The sequence below is a fragment of the Panthera onca genome, chromosome X, assembly GCF_046562875.1.
Source record: "Panthera onca isolate mPanOnc1 chromosome X, mPanOnc1 haplotype 2, whole genome shotgun sequence".
In the NCBI taxonomy this organism is placed as follows: domain Eukaryota; kingdom Metazoa; phylum Chordata; class Mammalia; order Carnivora; family Felidae; genus Panthera; species Panthera onca.
Window position 1 is genome coordinate 72,293,678 of NC_138357.1, and position 18,803 is coordinate 72,312,480.

Consider the following 18,803-nt stretch of genomic DNA (forward strand, 5'->3'; position numbering starts at 1 on the left):
TGTGGGTTTTCTTTTTGGGGTGATGAAAATGTTCTAAAACTTACTGTGGTGATGGTTACACAACTTTGTGAATATATAAAAATTACTGAATTGTACAGTTTAAAGGGGTGAATTTTATGGTATATTAATTACATTTTAATTAAAAAAAATAAATTTAAAAAGTTACCATACGACCCAGCTATTACACACTTTGGTATATACCTAAACGGAAATTAAAACATTTGTCTACACTGGGGCGCCTGGGTAGTTTGATCAGTTGGATGTCTGACTCTTGATTTTGGCTTGGGTCATCAAGTCCCATGTTGGGCTCCATGCTGGCATGGAACCTGCTTGGGATTCTCCCTTTTTCTCCCCTTCTCCCGCTCCCCCCACTCGTGCTCTCTCACTCTCTATCTACAAAATTTTAAAAAACAAAAACAAAAAAACCCCAAAAAACCCATTTGTCTACACAAAAACTTATATACAGATGCTCAGAGAGCAATATTCAAAATAGCCAAATTGTATGCAACTGATACAAACAAAATGTTGTATATCCATACACCAGAATATGATTCTGCAATCAAAGTGAATGAAGTATGGATGATCCTTAAAAATCTTATGTTAAGTGAAGCAAGCCACTCCCAAAAGACCACATATTCTATGACTATATTTATATGAAATACAGGTTATGGTTGCCTAGGGCTAGAGAAGGGGAGGGAATGGGGAGTGACTGCTAATTGGTATGGAGTCTCTTTTTGAGGTTGATAATAATGTTCCAAAATTAGATTGTGGTGATGGTTGCACAACTCTGTGAATATACTAAAATCTACCGAAATGTACAGTTTACATGAGTGATTTTTATGGTATGTGAATTAGATCTCAATAAAGCTGTTAAAAAAACTCAGAACTGTAAACCTTAAAAAAGACAGAGGCAGAAGAACCTTTAAAAATAGTATTAAGAAGGCTAAATCTCACAGTGCAAACACAGAACAAAAAGGGCACTTTCAAATACATTCAGAACAAAAAGCTGCCCTGTCTCTGCCCTGTGCCAGCAGTATAATAATGATATATGACAGAGGTAAAATTCCTCAATTACTATTTTTGCTTCTGCATCCTCAGTTCCCCGGAGGGAACTGAAGCCCAATATGAGTAAAGGGGTAGTAAGTGAGAACTGAACTACTTTAACAGGAGTTCAAATATCTTGGGCCAGAGGAATTATTACCAAGAAAAATGAGAGTAATTTCAAATAAGAATGCTGAAGCTATGTCAATGATCTTTGAGGAAGCACAGAGAAAGACATCCCAGAAGACTGGACAGATGCAATTTCAATTTTCGAAAAAAAAAAAAGAGGTATAAGTTAATTCTATAAATTATAGACCAGTAAGTTTGATGTAAGTCTTCTAGATTATTATGGGACAGAATATTACAGGGATGGCTTGCAAGAACCTAGGAACGGAAGAATAAATGCTAGAAGCCAGCTTGAATTCACAAAGTCAATTTAGTCTAATCCTTATTTCTTTTTTTTTTTTTTTTGAAAATTTTTTAGAGAGCACGTGTGAGTGTGGGGAGAGAGACAGAGGAAAAGAGAGAGAATCCCAAGCTAAGTGTAGAGTCCAACACAGGGCTCAATCTCACAACCCTGAGATCATGACCTGAGCTGAAACCAAGAGTCAGATGCTCAACTGACTGAGCCATCCGGGCGCCCCTATTTCTTTTTTGTACTGTTACTGAACTGGTAGCTATGAGAAATATGGCAGACATAGTATACCTGAACTGTGGCAAGGCATTTGGCAAAATCTTTTATGAGATCCTTAGGTACAACACTGAGAAATAGGAGCTGGTTGTTAATTTTTGTTACCTAGATTAATAATCATTTGAAAGATCATTCCCAAAGCATGCAGATTACCAGGCCACTATCATGCTAGACAAATTTGTCTAATAGCATACACCACGGGGTTCTTTCAGCCTTAGGAGCTTCATTGTGTGTATCCAACAACTTAAATGAACATCTGGAAACCATGCTGATGAGGTTTATAAGTGACAGTGTCTGAGAAGGACAGTGAATGCTTCAGATGACAGAATCAGGATACTGATTTTAATCATAAGTAGTTGGGGTTTAAAGCAGAACAAAAACTAAAACTTGCCTGGACCAGATGAAATCAAACCCAGGGCCAGATCCAAATCTCATCCCTACATTAGAAAATGAGTGTAAGGGAAAGAAACAATGTTTCACTATTTCTGAAATCAGCCTCAAACCTGAATTGCAGCTACCTTGAGAATACGACCTGAAATACTTCAGTCAAGGCAGCAACAACACAGTAAGAGTACTGCAAATTTTCATCTACAACTGTGGCCTTAATTTCTCTCACCCTCTTTTAGACGGTCTCCTTCAGCCTTGGTTTTCTTCTGTCTTTCTGATCCGGCAAGGTCTACAAGATGCAATTTGGAACGAAAACTGCTATTCCTGTGATGACAAGAAGACACCAATGAGAATGGTACGTGAGCTTGAAGGCAGCTGAGTGTCAAAGCTGACCTGCTGGCTCTCATGTTCTTCCAAGTCAGCTCAAATGGCTCCACTGGCTACCAGTACTCAGAGTACTAATCTCCAAGGAATTGTCAATCAGCCAAAGAAGCAACTTAATACTCAACTTCAGTTGAACTAAGTTAAAAATGTTGACTCTTGAAGCTGTAACTGTAACTTACTTGTCGCTTTTCTTTCTTTGTTCGACGGAGATTGTAAAGATGGCATGAGATCGGGATGACTGGGAGTTCATAGCTGTGGAGGCCACAGTCCTACAGTTGTTACCCTGTTCCAAACAGGAAACGGTATCCAGAGCAACTAAAACAGTCTTCTCGGTGAGTCCCACAATCTAATTCAGAGAAAGAAAAAAATTTCCTTAAGATTCAACTTTATTTACTTATTTTAGATTCTACTTTAAATACTTTATCAGAGATACAGGGATTGGTAGTTTAAAAAAATAATGCTTTCGTGTTCCAATAGAACCTCAATAAATAGAACCGTTGTGGTAATGAGGACTGTTTGACTAGCAACTCTGTGATCACTGCAAACCAAGGTCTCTAATCTCCCCTAGGGACTTCCAAAACAAGGGTACCAGACAATACTGGAGCTAGAAGAGATCTCTAGATTTTAGGATAAAGCAATGAATAGGTGCCTTCTGGAGAACCCCCAAGTGAAGGTAAGCTTTGGCCCCAAGAAGGGCAACACAAATAGTTATGGTATTTCTCTTTACTACTTTCTCCATGTGACCCTATGATCCTTCGTATACCTCTGACCTGTTTTATACTTCATTTTCACTAGGGGAAATAGCAGGAAAACAGAGTCCTAGGCTTGGTACATATCCACCTGAGAGAATTTGTACAAGTTAAAATCTCTTGGAGTCTCTGAAGATTGCCCTAGATGATTATAATGTCCCTTCTAGCCCAAATATGCTATTATTTTATTACTCCATGGCTCCCAAATCTACATCTGTGGCCCTAATTTCTAGTCTTTCATTTCAAATTACCTGCCTTTTACACTTTGAAAACAGTGAATTGTAAACCAAACTCATCTTCCTTCCACCAACACTGATTCTCTCCACTACTTCTCCACTTCTATCAGTATCTCTGTTCTCAAAACCTCAGATTCACCTTCAATTCTTTGCCTCCCATTTCTCCCTGTCTCATCTATCACCAGCTCCTAGTCATTTTTCTTTTGCCTCCATCACTTCCTTTTCCTTTCCACATCTACTTGCCTAGTCCAGGTGAATCTTACTACATGCGTGAAGAATAAGGCAAAGTTTCTCCAACAGGCCTTCCTCATCTGTCTTCCTAGTGTGTCTCCTTTTCAGTCTACTTCTGTTCAGTCTCCCTAAAATCCTGCTTCCTAAAATGTCACCAAATTACTAAGTTCTGCGCTAAATAATGAGGATCCAAGGAGATTTTTCTTTGAAGTGTATGTATTTATTTTGAGAGAGAGAGAGAAAGAGAGAGCACGTGCGCATACATGAGTGGTATAGGGGCAGAGAGAGAGGGAGAGAGAGAATCCCAAGCAGGCTCCGCACTGACAGCAAACCACAAGATCATGACCTGAGCCGAAATCAAGAGTCTGCTGCCCAACCGAGCCACCCAGGTGCTCCCAAGGAGATTTTTAAGACACTCTTAAACTTCAGGAGCTAACATAGCTGGAGAGATATACACATAAGACAAAATCTTGGTAAAACTGGCCATAGCAATCTCATTTATAAACTGTTCACAGGGATGGAACACATGATGCTTTAGCCTGGCTTCATAATCTGGTCCTAACACATCTATTAATTCTCAACTCAAATCCTCTAATCCAGACAGACCGGTGTAGTCTTATTATCCCCAAGAGTATATTTCCTGTTTTCCTGCTTAAGCTACTCCTTGCTACAAGAATACCCTTACTTCTTTTCTCTACTTATATTCCATCCATCCCATTTGAAGAGTGTTTACAAACTTGTTCTTACCCACTCTAATTTAAGTCAGATACTCACACTTCTTTGTACTGAAAATTTTACCTCAAATAATGCTTGGGATTTAATTCCTGCCTTGGCATGCATATAAAAGATCTTGGAAATGGGCCAAAACCTGGCTCAGTACCAATATTCTTTCTGGCAATAGCACACATTTTGCCCAGGTTTTGTATCCCCACTATCCAAATTGTCTCCCTGTATTCCAAATTTTTCAGGCTTTCAAATAAGTCTGACCTTTCAAGCCTTGCTTTAATACCTGGCTAATGACCAGAAGAAAAAAAATCATAAGCACAGCTGCTCCTCATGTACCTGTACCCTAAACCTTCAACTTTCCATGCAGGGAAGAGAGGAAGGAAAAGGAGATGGGTAAGATACTATTTTACCAATTTTTCCCAAGTTATATAGACTCATCCGCTTCCAGCCTTGGATTCTCCACCCCTGAATACTCAAGCTGGAGCTAGATCTAAGCTGTGCATGTTTTTGATTCTAGCTTCTGGATTTGGTCCACTCCCGTGTACTAAACTCCCAACCTTGCCTTGAATTTTCTGTTCAGCTCCTCATCCCGCATCTAAACCATATGACAGAAGCCTCTCATGTAAGTGATCTCTTCTTCCTTTGGTACTTATGGATTTTAAATTTTTTTATATTATTCACCCTTTTTCCTTTTTAAATATCATCCCAATGCCTAGCACAATGTCTGTTACAGTGCTGTCCCAACAAATTTTCTGTGACCATGGTTATGTTCTATATCTGTGCTGTCCTACAGTAGCCACCAGCCACATATAGCTAGTGGGCACTTGATATGTGGCTGGTGTGACGAAGGGACTCAATTTTAAATTTCATTATATTTTAGTTCATTTAAGTTTAAATAGCCATTTGTGGCTAGTGGTTACTGTACTAAATAAATAGCCTGGTCTTAGGACTCTGTAAATAATAAATATTTAATTGATTGATATTAACATTCCTTCAAGAGGTAACAGGAAGATAACCCTCAGTTTGTTCTCTGTATTTAAGAGTATCTTATAGTTTGCCTCCCTCCCTGTTTTTATCTTATTTTATTAGGGGAGTGGAATGGGGGGATTGGGCTAAATGAGTGACAGGTATTAAGGAGGGCACTGGGTGTTATATGTAAATGATGAATCACCAAATTCTATTCCTGAAACCAGTACTGCACAATATATTAAAGAATTTAAATAAAAATGAGAAATAGGTAACAAGAAGACGATAAAACTTCCTTCCCCACAAGAGCTCCCATTTAGGAATTCTAGATTAACAAAGGGAATTAAGATCCCACAAAACCCGAAAGACTGAGATGTCAGTAGTCATTTAAAACCACAGTGGCAAATAAAAGAGATGTAAATGTTAGTGGTGGCCAACATTTTTCAGTAACATTAAATGAGAGACAAACACACCTTTATGCCTTCCTTAGGATCTTCCCGTATATTTATTTGAGAGGCTTTCTCACGAGACGGGCATAGAAGATCCAAGATTTCTTCGTTGTAAATCTGGTATTGTTAAAAATAAAGTGGCAAACACAAGATGTTAATAGTGGTAATCTTGGGTGACTTTTAAAATTCTTTGTGACTTCCTGTATTAAAAATATTTCACAACACTTTATTCTTATAATAAAGAAAAGGACTTTAATTCTACATGTAACCATTTGATACTTACAAGAATGAATTCACATATTAGTTGTAACAAAATTGAGACTGCTCTTAAGACAGTTTCTTGGGAATACTGGACACAATGAAAAGTTACATGGGTGCCCAAATTCAGTTCTTTGATGGTGGCATGACAGTATCACCTTCCTGATTGTTAAAATGTAAGTAAAGGGTCCTTATTGGAGGGGGGAAATGAAAAACAAACAGGAGAAGTGGCAACCAATATTTCAACAACCAGAACTCTAAGAACTTAGAACAGTGTTTAGCAGATAGTAAGCACCATATTTGTTTGCTATTATGGCTGTCGCTACTATTTAACATAGGAAGTTCTTAAGTAATTTTTACATTTGATTACCTTGACCACAACTGGGTTAATCAAGATATTCAAGAAGGCTAATCTTAATGATGTTTAACTCCCCATCTTCCAACTCCACACCTCCTATACATATTAAGATTCAACTCCAGGATGAAGTATTCACATACAATATATAATTGCATGCTTAAATTATGTAAGTTTAATTATTGCTTATTAAAGATATCACTACTAGGGAACTAACCAACTAGTTTCCCAGAAGCCACAAATTTCTTAAACATAGGTTTGATGTCATAGGTTAGATATAACTGGCCCATCTACTTGTATAGTGATATTCACTAGAATGAAAACCCCACAAGGGTAGGGATCTTTATGTTTTGTTCATTGATATATCCTAAGTACCTAGAACAGGTCCTGTAACACAGTAGGTATTTAATAACTATCTGTTGAATAAACACATTCTATTATCACACACACAGCTCAATACTTCACCCACTTTTTATGACATTCTTCCTGAAACTAGAAGCATTATCACTTAGGCTTCAAAATAATAAAGGGAAATCAGATATTTTTCTGCATACTCTACAGGGAATCAGCAGTGGAAGCCAAACTGGAATTAAAGAATTCCTATTATCTTTTTATACGGCAATGCCAACTCCTCTAACAATCAGATTAAACAGACTCTTCTGACAAGAAAAGAACTGGGTGGGAGCCAGATCCAACTGAGCCAGTAAATTTTCTCTATCAATTTATTAAAATGTAATTTACTAAAAATGCAATTTACTAATTTGAGTCATGCCAGGAAAAACATGATTTGGATTTATTTTTTCCACCCAAGTTACATTTGAATTCTGTATAATTAAAGATAAATCATTTACCTCCAAGTATGATACTTTCAGAGTAAATTCGATGTCACTCTTTTTATCAATTTCTTTGAAGAGCAATTGTATTACCCTAGGAATAACCCCAACTGTTGGTTCATTCTCTTGCTCTGCAGTGTATGCACCTCCCATTGAATAGGTTTTTCCAGAGCCAGTTTGCCCATAGGCCAGGACGGTTGCATTGTATCCTGGCAAAACAGAAGTCACATACATAGTGGTGTTTAAATATTTTCAACCAATCAATATACTCAACTTCTTTCAGCAATTATTTGCAACAAAATTGAGACTGCTCTCTTAAGACAAGGGTCTCTTAGGACTAGCAGACATACAGAAAACTTAGATGGGTGCCATGATTTTGCATTAGTCCAAATAAGCAAAGGAAAAAAATACCAACTCCAGAATATGTGCCCCTCTTTGTGGCCCTTAAAAGCTAGGAAGTAAAACATTTATTTAGTTAGTTATTTAAATGTTATTTTTGAGAGAGCAAGAGCAAGCGAGCAGGGGAGGGGCAGAGAAAGAGGGGGACAGAATCTGAAGCAGGCTCCAGGCTCTTAGCTGTCAGCACAGAGCCTGATGTGGGGCCCTGATGTGGGGCTTGAACTCATGAACCATGAGATCATGACCTGAACTGAAGTTGGACGCTTAACCGACTGAGCCACCCAAGTACCCCAAAGAAGTAAAACATTTAAAGATATGAATGAGGTAATAAAGGTGGCCCAGTCACTGTCAAAAAGCCATTCAGAGCTTTATAATTCTACTTCTAGCAATTCTAAATTATGGGAATTAAATGAAAGTCTTAGAAGTTGCATAAATAGAAGGAATTCCAACATCTATGTTTTTGATTACCAGTCTTCATCTGAAAAGGCAACAAAGTGGATTTTTTACAACCAATGAAAGCATCCACTCCCTATTTAAACTCTCAGTGCATCTGGACCATATTATCAGGCTCCTTATAGACATGTCATCATTTAAGTATGATTTAATGTGATATAGGTTCTTGGCCTTTTTTTTTTCTTTTTAAAAGAACTTGTACGTCTAAATGAAGACCTTGATATTCTGAAAGATCATAAGATGTTAAATCAAGATTTCCACTGTAATAAATAGCTAGCGTCAACTGGCACAACTACAGGGCAAAAACATAACATTCTGTAATCATCTACAATACCACAGATATGTGTATATAGTAGCAACTGGGGAAACCAAGTTTCAGTACTTTTTCCAAAATATTCAGGGCTCTCTGGTATTGGGAATTCAGAGTAGAAGAGGATGTCACTGAGCTGAGTGAAAAAATATTGGCTTTGCCTTTGCAACTGAGAGCAATGTTAATCAAACATATACATATTAGAATCGCTACCTACTTTATATTGCCTCTAAAGACTATAATTTGATTCTTATAGTTTCCCAAGTTAAGATAAAAGTAGAACTATAGTGCTCTTACTAAACCGTGAAGGTACATTCTGAGGAAGATGACCAGATGATGAAGGGCCTGGGAACCATACTGTTTCTGGAATAACTAAAGGAAAGGAGGGATGGTTAATTAGAAGACTTAGATAGAATCATATAATTGTCTTCCAAATGTGTAAATAGGAAAAAGTTTAACTTTATAGTGGAGAAGCCTCGCAGACAACACTGTAATCAAATGATCAGACAACACTGTAATCAAATGATCAAAATGAACATCAGCAGTAACGAAATAAGTCATCATGTGCTGCTTGATAAGATTCAAAGGAAAGAATACAGCACCACTTCTGTGATATTCCTACTGAAGATATGCAACCTGAATCTAATCATAACATCAGACACACCAAAACTGATAAACAGTTTACAAAATTACTGGCCTGTGATCTTCAAAAAAAGACTGGAAAAACTTTAAAATGAAACAGACTATACGGAAGCAGTACAACTATATACAATAAGTGCTTTTAAATGAGATCCTTTTACTCTAGAGGACATTATTGGGACAATTGGTGAAACTTGAAAGAAGTGTGAGGACTAGATGGTAGTAATACAGCAATGCTTATTTCATGATTTTGATCTTTATATTGTAGTTATGTAGGAGGAAGCCCTTGATTGTAGCCAATATACATACACATTCAGGGTGCATCAGGTCAACAATTCATCTCAAATGATAGAGGAAAAAAAGTTCTTTATGCTGTTTTTGCAACATTTCTATAAGTTTGAGATTATTGCTTTAATATTTTTAAAAAATTTTTTAAGTTTATTAACTTATTTTGAGAGAGAGAGAGAGAGAGAGAGAGAGAGCGTGCAGGGGAGGGGCAGAGAGGGAGGGATACAGAGAATCCCAAGCAGGCTCTGCACTGACAGTGCAGAGCCCAACTCAGGTCTTGAACTCACAAGCCACAAGGTCATGACCTGAGCTGAAATCAAAAGTCCAATGCTTAGCCAACTAAGCCACTCAGGTGCCCCTGATTTAACATTGAAAAAATGTAAAACAGTGTTCAGTGTGTCCTGAGCCATAACATCATTTAAAAAAGTGGGGAAAAAAACACGTGAATAGCTGTTGCCTGTAAGAAGGCTTCTACTTACCTAGAGGGATGAACTAACATCACTGGAAATTATAGGGAAGCAAATTTCATCTCAATATAATCTAACCCAATTAGAGTTGTCCAAAATCCAACCAATAGGACCCCCTATTGCGAGTTAGTGAGTTCCCTATCCCTATTTAAAAGAATTTTAAATAGATGGTGTAAGTTCACTTACAGATATTGCTGGAAAGTATTTTTCTTTGGATACAAAGTAAGACTAGGTGATGTACAAACATGCCTTTCATCTTTAAGGGACTGGTGTGCCATGCTTCTACTTCTATGTAGATCTCTGCTTTGAATCCTGAATAACCTCTGTACTAAAATAACAATAATTAGGGGTGCCTGGGTGGCTCGGTCGGTTGAGTGTCCTTTTGGCTCAGGTCATGATCTCACCGTTCTTGAGTTTGAGCCCCATAATGGGATTGCTGCTGTCAGCACAGAGCCCACTTCGGATCCTCCATCCCTCTCTCTCTGCCTCTCCCCTACTCACTCTCTCTCTCTCAAAAATAAACATTAAAAAAAGAATAACAATAATTAGACACCTCTCAGACATTGCTCCCTTCTTTAGAACCCTGCTATGGTCTTCAACAACACTAAAGCCTTAGCTTCTTTAATAAAGATTATTAACTGGTCAGAGTATTCGGGGGCTTTAGAAAATATCCTTCTTCACCTAAGGATTCTACTCATCATTCAAGACCTATCTCAAAGATTCCCTGTGTTGTGAAATTCACCCTTAATCCCCTGGCAATATTAGTGCCATCCTTTAGGTTATCATACCACTTTGAAAACAGTGCTACTTCTATAGGAGGATTGAGTCTATTATGCATTTTTAACTTTTAAAATGTCTTTTCTTAGGAGTGCCTGGGTGGCTCACTGGGTTAAGCGTCCGACTTCCACTCAGGTCATGATCTCACAGTTGGTGAGTTCAAGCCCCACATCAGGCTCTGTGCTGACAGCTCAGAGCCTGGAGCCTGCTTTGGATTCTGTGTGTGTGTGCCTCTCTCTGCCCCTCCCCGACTTGTGCTCTCTCTCAAAATTCAAATGTAAATAAACATTAAAATAAAATAAAGTGTCTTTTCTTAAAGGTAAGTGCAAAAAGGTTAAAATTTTTTATGTATTTAAAATTATGTATGTAGTCATCCACTTCCACCCCTACTCCTGGACTTTGAACTCCTCCAGGGCCTGGAAGCTATATGATCTTTCTCTGAATCCCTCAACAGGCTTTGCAGTACCTGGGCCTTAAGTAGGTTGGTATACCGATCATCTTCAGCACCCATAAAAGAACTTAGAATCTAATGGAGTTCCAGGACAAACAAACAAAAAATGTATATACAAGGCAAAGATGAGCAGAACCACCTACAACAAATACAGTATCAAACTACTTTCAAGCGTACAGACTTTCACAAATGACACTGGGTTAGTTCCTAGGCTGTGGGCTTTTTGAAGGCAGGGCTCATGTTTCATTTGTTCCTACATTTGCAGCACCAAGGCACAGTGCCTGACATAATACACGCTCGAGAAGGAGTAGAAATTACATAGCCTCACCTTTAAATACGCCTTTTATGAGTGGTGCTACTGCTGTATTGAAGACTTCTTCCTGTTCAGTAGAGGGGTCAAACACAAAATCGTAGGTAAAGGATTTGTCAGTACCAACCACCACCTAGAGAAGGCAAAGAACAAGGAGTAAGAAAAAAAAAATGAAAGGCAAGACCACGCTCCTCACTGCCATTTGGCCCCAGCTGTTCAGAGGCCAGCCCAGGACTCGCCTACGCACCTGTGGCTCCCCGGGTACGAAGGAAAGGCACATCTGGCAGCCCTCACTAATCTCTTTGGGGACCAGAGGGCGACATCGCAATGCCACTCTTACTGGAATTCCCTTCACCTCTTCCTTCATGATCCTACCGCAGCACCGTCTCTGAGGGGAGAAAAGAAGACACTTGCTGATGAATTTTGGTAGGTCAGGAGGGGTGGGAGTTCCGGTCCTCCTCGGAGGGTGGGATGGATTGGTTACGGAACTCAGCAGTAGCGGCGGCAGCCTCCCCATCCCAGGGGGGATCGCTGCCTCAGGAAAGTCACTGTCCCTCAGACAGGGCAGCCCGTCAGCCCGACACTCTGAAGAGAGCGAAGTAGAGCCTGAAATGAAAAGGAAAGCCCCCGGCGGAGATGACGACAAAGAACCAAAGCCCCACGGTACCAGGAAAGGCAGATCCTGAGCTAAGGTGTGCCCCTTCACTCACCGAACTGAACGTCCCTTCCCCTATCTCCCGCCGCCCTATCTCAGCCGGAGCTTTAACCGCCAAGTTTCAAATCGGTCCCTGAGACGCCAGCCAATCGAAGCACAGACAGCTTGCGGGCACAGCACACACGTCGGCGCGCGCAGGAAGACGCTTTGGGAAGGGGCGGGCCTGCGCGCCGCACCCTGAACCCGCCCTTTCCGACCCATCTGAGCATCCGCTTCCGGCTTCCAGAGTGAATTGGCGGCGAGCGGAGGCTGAAGTGCCGGAGGCTTGCGGGTGGGTGAAGTGGTACGGCATTTGCGCGTCGTGTACGTGGGACTCAGGCAGGATGCGGGGCGGAGACCTGGAAGGTGGCTGGTGGTGAAGGAAGGCTCGATCTGGGGACCCCCACCATTACTGATCACATGTAGGGAATGTGGGAGCGGTGCCTTGCCCCGAGCCCCTGTGGACAGTTGGAGTCAGCCCTCCCTTGGACTCCCAGAATAGACAGATCTTTTTAGATGCTCCCGATTTCCTGTTCTCTAGAATGAAGATGGTAACATTTATTTGCAGTATTGTTGTGAGAAAGGAGATCATCTCTATGGATTACCTAACCGGTTGCTTGGCATCCAGATCTTAAGCAAAGTTAAAAGTTTTCTTCCATCTTTTTTCTTCCTTCTCTCTCTCAATCTTTATCACCTAGAAGTGGGCTGAGTGCATAGACCAACAGCCTTGGGACGGATTGGGGTTGTTTTCTGGAGCTTGCTGGACTGCTTTTTGAACCTTTTTTTTTTAATGTTTATTCGTTTCTGAGAACGAGAGAGAGCACAAGCGGGGGAGGAGCAGAGACAGAGAGAGGGAGACACAGAATCCGAAGCAGGCTCCAGGCTCTGAGCTGTCAGCACAGAGCCCAACGCGGGGCTCGAACTCAAACCATGAGGTCGTGATCTGAGCCAAAGTGGGAAGCTTAATCGACTGAGACACCCAAGCGCCCCTGCTTTTTGAACCGTTTTTATCAGCTTTGAGTCACCCTTCCTTCCATTCAGGGCTTTGCTGGAGATGGACAGCCGGATTCCTTATGATGACTACCCGGTGGTTTTCCTGCCTGCTTATGAGAATCCCCCGGCATGGATTCCTCCTCATGAGGTGGGAATGCTTGAGTAGGGGGTTTATCCCTTTGGGCATGAGATGATATATGAAAGGTAGGATGGTGGGGTTAGAAAAAAGCTCAGTGGAGAGTGAATTCTAGCCTTTGTTGTAGCCAGGGGACCCAGAAGTTGGATTCTGAGCAACTGGGCCCATTGGGGACTTCTTATGTTATTGTCCTGTCACAGTTCATTCACACCAGAGAATTCTGGAAATTCAGAGCCTTAGTTTCTATCTTGTCAAGGTAAAGATATGGGGAGCTACTGGGCTGTTGACATTTCCCCGTGCTATCCATCTGCCCATTTGGACAGTGTTACCTGTTCTACTTAAAACTGAGTCCATGACCACACCTTTTCCTGACTTCAGGGTGATACATTTATATTCAAGATGAAGGTGAGTGTAAAATCTAAGGCTGGTAGTAAGATTTCTGTGGTTGCTATGTCTTGCAGAGGGTATACCACCCAGACTACAACAATGAGTTGACCCAGTTTCTTCCCCGAATCGTCACACTGAAGAAGCCCCCTGGAGCTCAGGTGAGCTTAAGGAACAGTTGAGTCTTATTCCAGGCTAGCTCTGTCTGTACCAGGCCCAGAAGTTGACAGTGGTTGAGGAGATGGATGGTAAATCTGGTAGGGAGGTAAGGAAGCTTTTTAATGGGCAGAAAATCTGAGATACCACTTCCACAACTTCGACTTCTCTCTGAGGAAGGAACACGTAAGCCAAGCTATCATGTATAGTTACGCTATTAGATGTTTTTGTGTTTGTGGTCTATATTGAGTCACCTCCCCTTTTTGTGCCCTTGCAGTTGGGATTTAATATCCGAGGAGGAAAGGCCTCCCAGCTAGGCATCTTTATCTCCAAGGTATGTGTGCCTGGTAAGCGACCATATTGCTACTTCCCTTTGTTAAAGTTATCAGAATGCAGAATCCTGATGTCCTAAAGCCTGGGAGAAGGATGATTCAGTAGACTTACAGAAGGGGCATAATGGGGACACCCTTTCCCATTTAAAACTTCTCACCCAGCAAACCCTCTGTTTCCCTACACTGTCACACACACAAAAACAATAGCACCTTACATTTGAAGAGCACTTAATTTTAATTACAGCCTTTGAAATGATGTCACCTCAATCTTACATATTCTCTCTTTACCAACAAACAGGTAATTCCTGACTCTGATGCACATCGAGCAGGACTTCAGGAAGGGGACCAAGTCCTAGCTGTGAATGATGTGGATTTCCAAGATATTGAGCACAGCAAGGTGAGCACAGCATTTGTGCTGTGGTGAGGCAAGAAGCCATCCCCGGTAGGAAGGTTAGACAGGATTAGACTGATCTGTAACTTGATCAGAAGGAAGCTCTGCTGGGGTACCTGGGTGGCTCAGTCGGTTAAGCATCCAACTTCGGCATGGGTCGTGATATCGCGGTTCGTGAGTTTGAGCCCTGTGTTGGGCTCTGTGCGGGCAGTGTGGAGCCTGCTTGGGATTCTTCTCTCTCTCTCTCTCTCTCTCTCTCTCTCTCTCTCTCTCTCTCCCTCTCCCTCTCCCTCTCCCTCTCTCCCCCTCCCTCTCTCTCCCTCTCCCCCATCTCCTACTCACGCTTTCTTTTAAAATAAATAAACTTTTAAAAAAGGAAGGAATCTCTGCTGATGAAGTATACTAGGAAGAAGCAGCTATTAGTGACCCAGAAGGTTGGAGTGGCCAACTTTCTCCTGTTATGATACTGTCCTGGGTCATATCTCTTCATTTGTACAAGCTGCTGTGTTCCTTCCAGGCTGTTGAGATCCTGAAGACAGCCCGCGAAATCAGCATGCGTGTCCGCTTCTTTCCTTACAGTAAGTGCCACTCTCTTTTTTACTTACCTGGCAGGGCCCTGGGTAGGAACTCTTTAAATACTGATTACTAAAGGCTCCACAAGTTGGGGAAGGGGACTTGGGAGCTCAGGCCTATAAATAACCTACTCGTTCCTTCCTTTCCTTTCTTCTTTTCCTCAGATTATCATCGCCAAAAAGAGAGGACTGTGCACTAGAGAGTTGCAGCCCATAGCCCTCCACATTGAATCTTCTAGGATAAGCTGACTAGGCCTCAGGGAAGCCTCTTGGGAAACTCTAGTCTTGGCCCCACCCTAGCAGAGCAGAGTGGAGAGGATGGGGACACAATGACGCCCTGCCCCAAACCAGCTAGCCATCTGCATTACCCAAACTGTACTGCAGTTTTTGTTCCCTAGTGTTCTAGATAAGCTTCATTCCCTGAAAGAAGGATGATGATACCTAGGTATAGCATGTGGAGAATCCCGCTAGAAAAGGCAACTGACATTTATTGAATACCATGTGCGAGACAATTATGCATAAGTCATATTGTTTTCATTAGCATATAGAAACCAAAAGAAAAACGAATCTCGGGGGCCTTCCACCCCATCTACCTGGCCATCTCATCCCATCCTTGCACTACCAGTCTCATACACTCTGGAGACTCCCTGGGACTGTTCCCCCTGCCCCATCCTCTGCCAAAAAAAGTAAAAGGCAATGCTGAGGAAATGCTGGTTTGACTTTTGGATGATACTGACTGGGTTTGCAATGCTGTTGAGTCCAAAACAAAAGTTCTTCCAAAGAGAGGAAAGCCAGTGCAAGTAACAGCAACACTATACCTACTTCACAACCATCTCTATCTGGCCAGTCCATTAGGGAGGCCCGGAAACCTTACCTTCAGTGTAACTGAGGAATGGTATAGGGTTAGGGGTACTGGAGGAAGCAACGCCCCTTTCCTCATGAGCTTTGGACGTTTCTCTGCTGGGATGGTATTAATGTCATTATCTTCTCCTTCCCCAGATTCTTGGATCTGGTACACAAATGAAGGGGGAGGTTTGGATGCATTGCTTTCAGGGACAGCACTAAGAAATTGGTTCCCAATTTCTACCTTGTAGGTTGAATGGTACTGTTGACCTCCTTGTCTTCTTTACTCCAGCCCCCAAATAACCTGCCATGTTCTTTGTTGCCAGTCCGTTGTTAGATATTCCAGGCCACACCTTATACCATTTCCGTTGGCATGTTTAAAATACCCATTCAGAAGAAAGTTTTCTAATGAGATATGGGGTGAAGTACCCCATAATGAAAGTCCCAAATTTCCCTTGAAAGAAGCTTGGGAAGCTTAATTATGTATTTCCAGGCCCCTCCCTTGGGAGTGATTTTTTTGATCTGAGGTGGAACTTGGAAATCTGAATTTTTAAATCTTCAAATATGGGAAACAGTCCTAAATAGTATATCTCTATGAGGAGTTTCTGGCTTGTTCTATAAATCCCATCAGCTTTACTATGCGCTATTGTCAAGTAGCAACATTCTAATGAGTAGAACTGAAGGTAGAATTATTAGCTGTCTGCTTCCTCCAAAATCCCACTCCTATTCTATGCTCCTATTTGCTGTGCTGCCCCCCAGTGGCCATCTGAAAAACTGGAGGCTCAGATACTTGCCCAAAGGCATATTGGCAGAGTGAGTCTTCTGAATGTTGAGGTCCAAGACTCTCCCTGACTCTCCCTCTGGTGAACGGTTTTTTTTTTTACCGTTTATTTATTTTTGAGAGAAAGAGACAGAGAATGAGTGGGAGAGGGGCAGAGAGAGAAGGAGACACAGAACTGGAAGCAGGCTCCAGGCTCTGAGCTGTCAGTGCAGAGCCCGACATGGGGCTCAAACTCACCAGCGGTGAGAAAATGACCTGAGCTGAAGTCGGACGCTTAACCAACTGAGCCACCCAGGTGCCTCTGTGGTGAACAGGTTTTAAGACAACTCATCTAAGTGTGGTAAACGTGCTAAAAAGTCCCAGCAAGGTGCCATGAGCCTAAGAGGCAAAAAGCCTCTGCCCTAAATTGGTTCTCACTTTGAGATACTTGGAATGGTTCTTTGTTGGTACACCAGCATGATATAGTTGCATTGTAAAGGTACAGGTATAGTGTGGAGAAGACATGAGCAATAACAGGCTGAGGCAAAAGGACCAGTCATTTATTGAGGGTGTAGATAAGAAAACAGTGGGGAATGAACTGTATTGGCCTTTGAGGTATCCCAGCTGTTGTAGATCTGCATCCCCTATAGATATCTTTGAGCAGTAAGAGAAAGTAAGGTGGGGTTCCTGGGCCCTGCAAGAACTTTCCACCCCATAGCTGCAAGAGGCAGTCAAGAAAGAATGATCGCATTTTCAGGGGTTTTGTTTTGTTTTGTTTTTAATTTTATTTTAGAGAAAGAGATAGCATGAGCAGGGGAAATGGGAGAGAGGAAGAGAGAGAATGCCAAGCAGGCTTCATGCTCAGCGTGGAGCCTGATGTGGGGCTTGATCCCATAACACTGGGATCATGACCATAGCTAAAATCAAGAGTAGGACGCTCAACCGACTGAGCCACCAAGGCACCATTCATGGTTTGTTGTGCTCCTAAGTTCAGGAATTGTGTGAAAGCTTAGTAAGTATCCAGGTATTTAAACTGTAAGTTTGAGGGGCGGGGATGGATTACTGGGAAGCCCAAATGCAATAAATTAATCAAATTAGGCAGAGACTAAGTTATGAAAAGGAGCAATAGATTTTGATGCCTGACTCCATGGAGGGCTCCAGTTGGATTTCAACCACTGAGGTGTGTGTTAAGGTAAGAGTAATGTGACTGGGGTCAAATCTCAACTATTCCCAGGGAAGCTGCTAGGAGACCCAGAAGAGGAATTCTGATCTTATGTCTGTTGCTTGAAGGCAAACCAGGGAGCTACTTTTGGTTAGTCCCATTTTCCCTTAAATAGTCAGGCTTGGCCATCAACTCAGCAAAGGGTTTGCCTTCTCTGCTTTATACTTCCTGTCCCAGCAAAGCTTGGAGAAAGGATACTCCTCTTCCTTCAGTGGAAATGAATTCTAGATAGAAGGGCAGAAGCCATGTGCTAGAATAGCTGTGTGTGTGTGTGTGTGTGTGAAAGTCCAGGTTCAGAGACAATCCCAGGCCTTTGTACTGCATGATGGGAAAATGACCCTTATACCAACCCCAGTGGGGGGGTAGGGAGGGGGGGTTAGCTAGAGCTAAGAGTGCAACAGAAGTATTATAAAGGGAAATGGGTATTACATATTTTACGTTGTGACCAGTTTTGGCACTGGTGTCAAACATCCCATTGAGGTCTCTGGATTTTTCCTTCCCATTGTCTGCAGAGATTTGTCTGGACAAATGAGAACTGATGTAAGGGACCAGATAGCAGTAAGTGGTAACTCAAAGTGGATACGGATAGATCCTGCTGAGGTATAATGATGCCTCCCCAGGACAGGAACCATAGAAGCCTTTAACCCATCATCTTTCTGGTCCCTGAAACTGGTAACTCCTTCCATGTCAATACAGCACAGTAGACCCTCCCCATAGAGATGGAACCCTAGGTGTGCCAGAAGTTGTAGTTATACCTTACCTTTTGTTGTTCAGATCAATGTTACCCACTAACACGATGATGATGTCATCATCTCTTTCTGTGCATACATCTTGTACCCACTTATGTGTCTCCTTTAAAGCATTGATGTCTACAAGACTGTTGCGGAGAGTTGAAACATTTAGTAAAGGTTTAGAGAAAA

At 41.7% G+C, this 18,803-nt stretch overlaps 2 protein-coding genes across 11 annotated transcripts in view; one reads left to right on the forward strand and one right to left on the reverse strand.

Moving 5' to 3' along the window:
- KIF4A (kinesin family member 4A) overlaps positions 1-12,208 on the reverse strand; it is a 122,078-nt gene extending 109,870 nt beyond the window's left edge. Inside the window, exons 1-7 of one of the 2 annotated variants that reach the window (XM_081793043.1) lie at positions 12,111-12,208; positions 11,648-11,788; positions 11,419-11,533; positions 7,325-7,515; positions 5,885-5,977; positions 2,683-2,849; positions 2,349-2,443 (exon numbers count right to left, since the gene is read on the reverse strand). In XM_081793043.1, coding sequence (XP_081649169.1) covers positions 2,349-2,443; positions 2,683-2,849; positions 5,885-5,977; positions 7,325-7,515; positions 11,419-11,533; positions 11,648-11,767 — 781 coding nt within the window. In that variant the 5' untranslated portion in view covers positions 11,768-11,788; positions 12,111-12,208. Of the gene's footprint in view, positions 1-2,348; positions 2,444-2,682; positions 2,850-5,884; positions 5,978-7,324; positions 7,516-11,418; positions 11,534-11,647; positions 11,789-12,110 lie in introns of those variants that run through there. The other variant, XM_081793044.1, reaches the window with a different exon arrangement.
- A 71-nt stretch (positions 12,209-12,279) lies between these two features.
- Positions 12,280-18,803, forward strand: part of PDZD11 (PDZ domain containing 11) — a 29,565-nt gene continuing 23,041 nt past the window's right edge. For 3 of the 9 annotated variants that reach the window (XR_014136774.1, XM_081793049.1, XM_081793052.1), the window contains exons 1-6: positions 12,280-12,386; positions 13,136-13,235; positions 13,685-13,768; positions 14,041-14,097; positions 14,394-14,492; positions 15,004-15,064. Coding sequence is in view for 8 of the 9 variants with exons in the window: in XM_081793049.1 (XP_081649175.1) it covers positions 13,149-13,235; positions 13,685-13,768; positions 14,041-14,097; positions 14,394-14,492; positions 15,004-15,064 (388 nt within the window). In the remaining variant the exon portion in view is untranslated. Of the gene's footprint in view, positions 12,419-13,135; positions 13,236-13,684; positions 13,769-14,040; positions 14,098-14,393; positions 14,493-15,003; positions 15,065-15,223; positions 18,246-18,803 lie in introns of those variants that run through there. The other 6 variants (XM_081793053.1, XM_081793056.1, XM_081793055.1 and 3 more) reach the window with 4 other exon arrangements.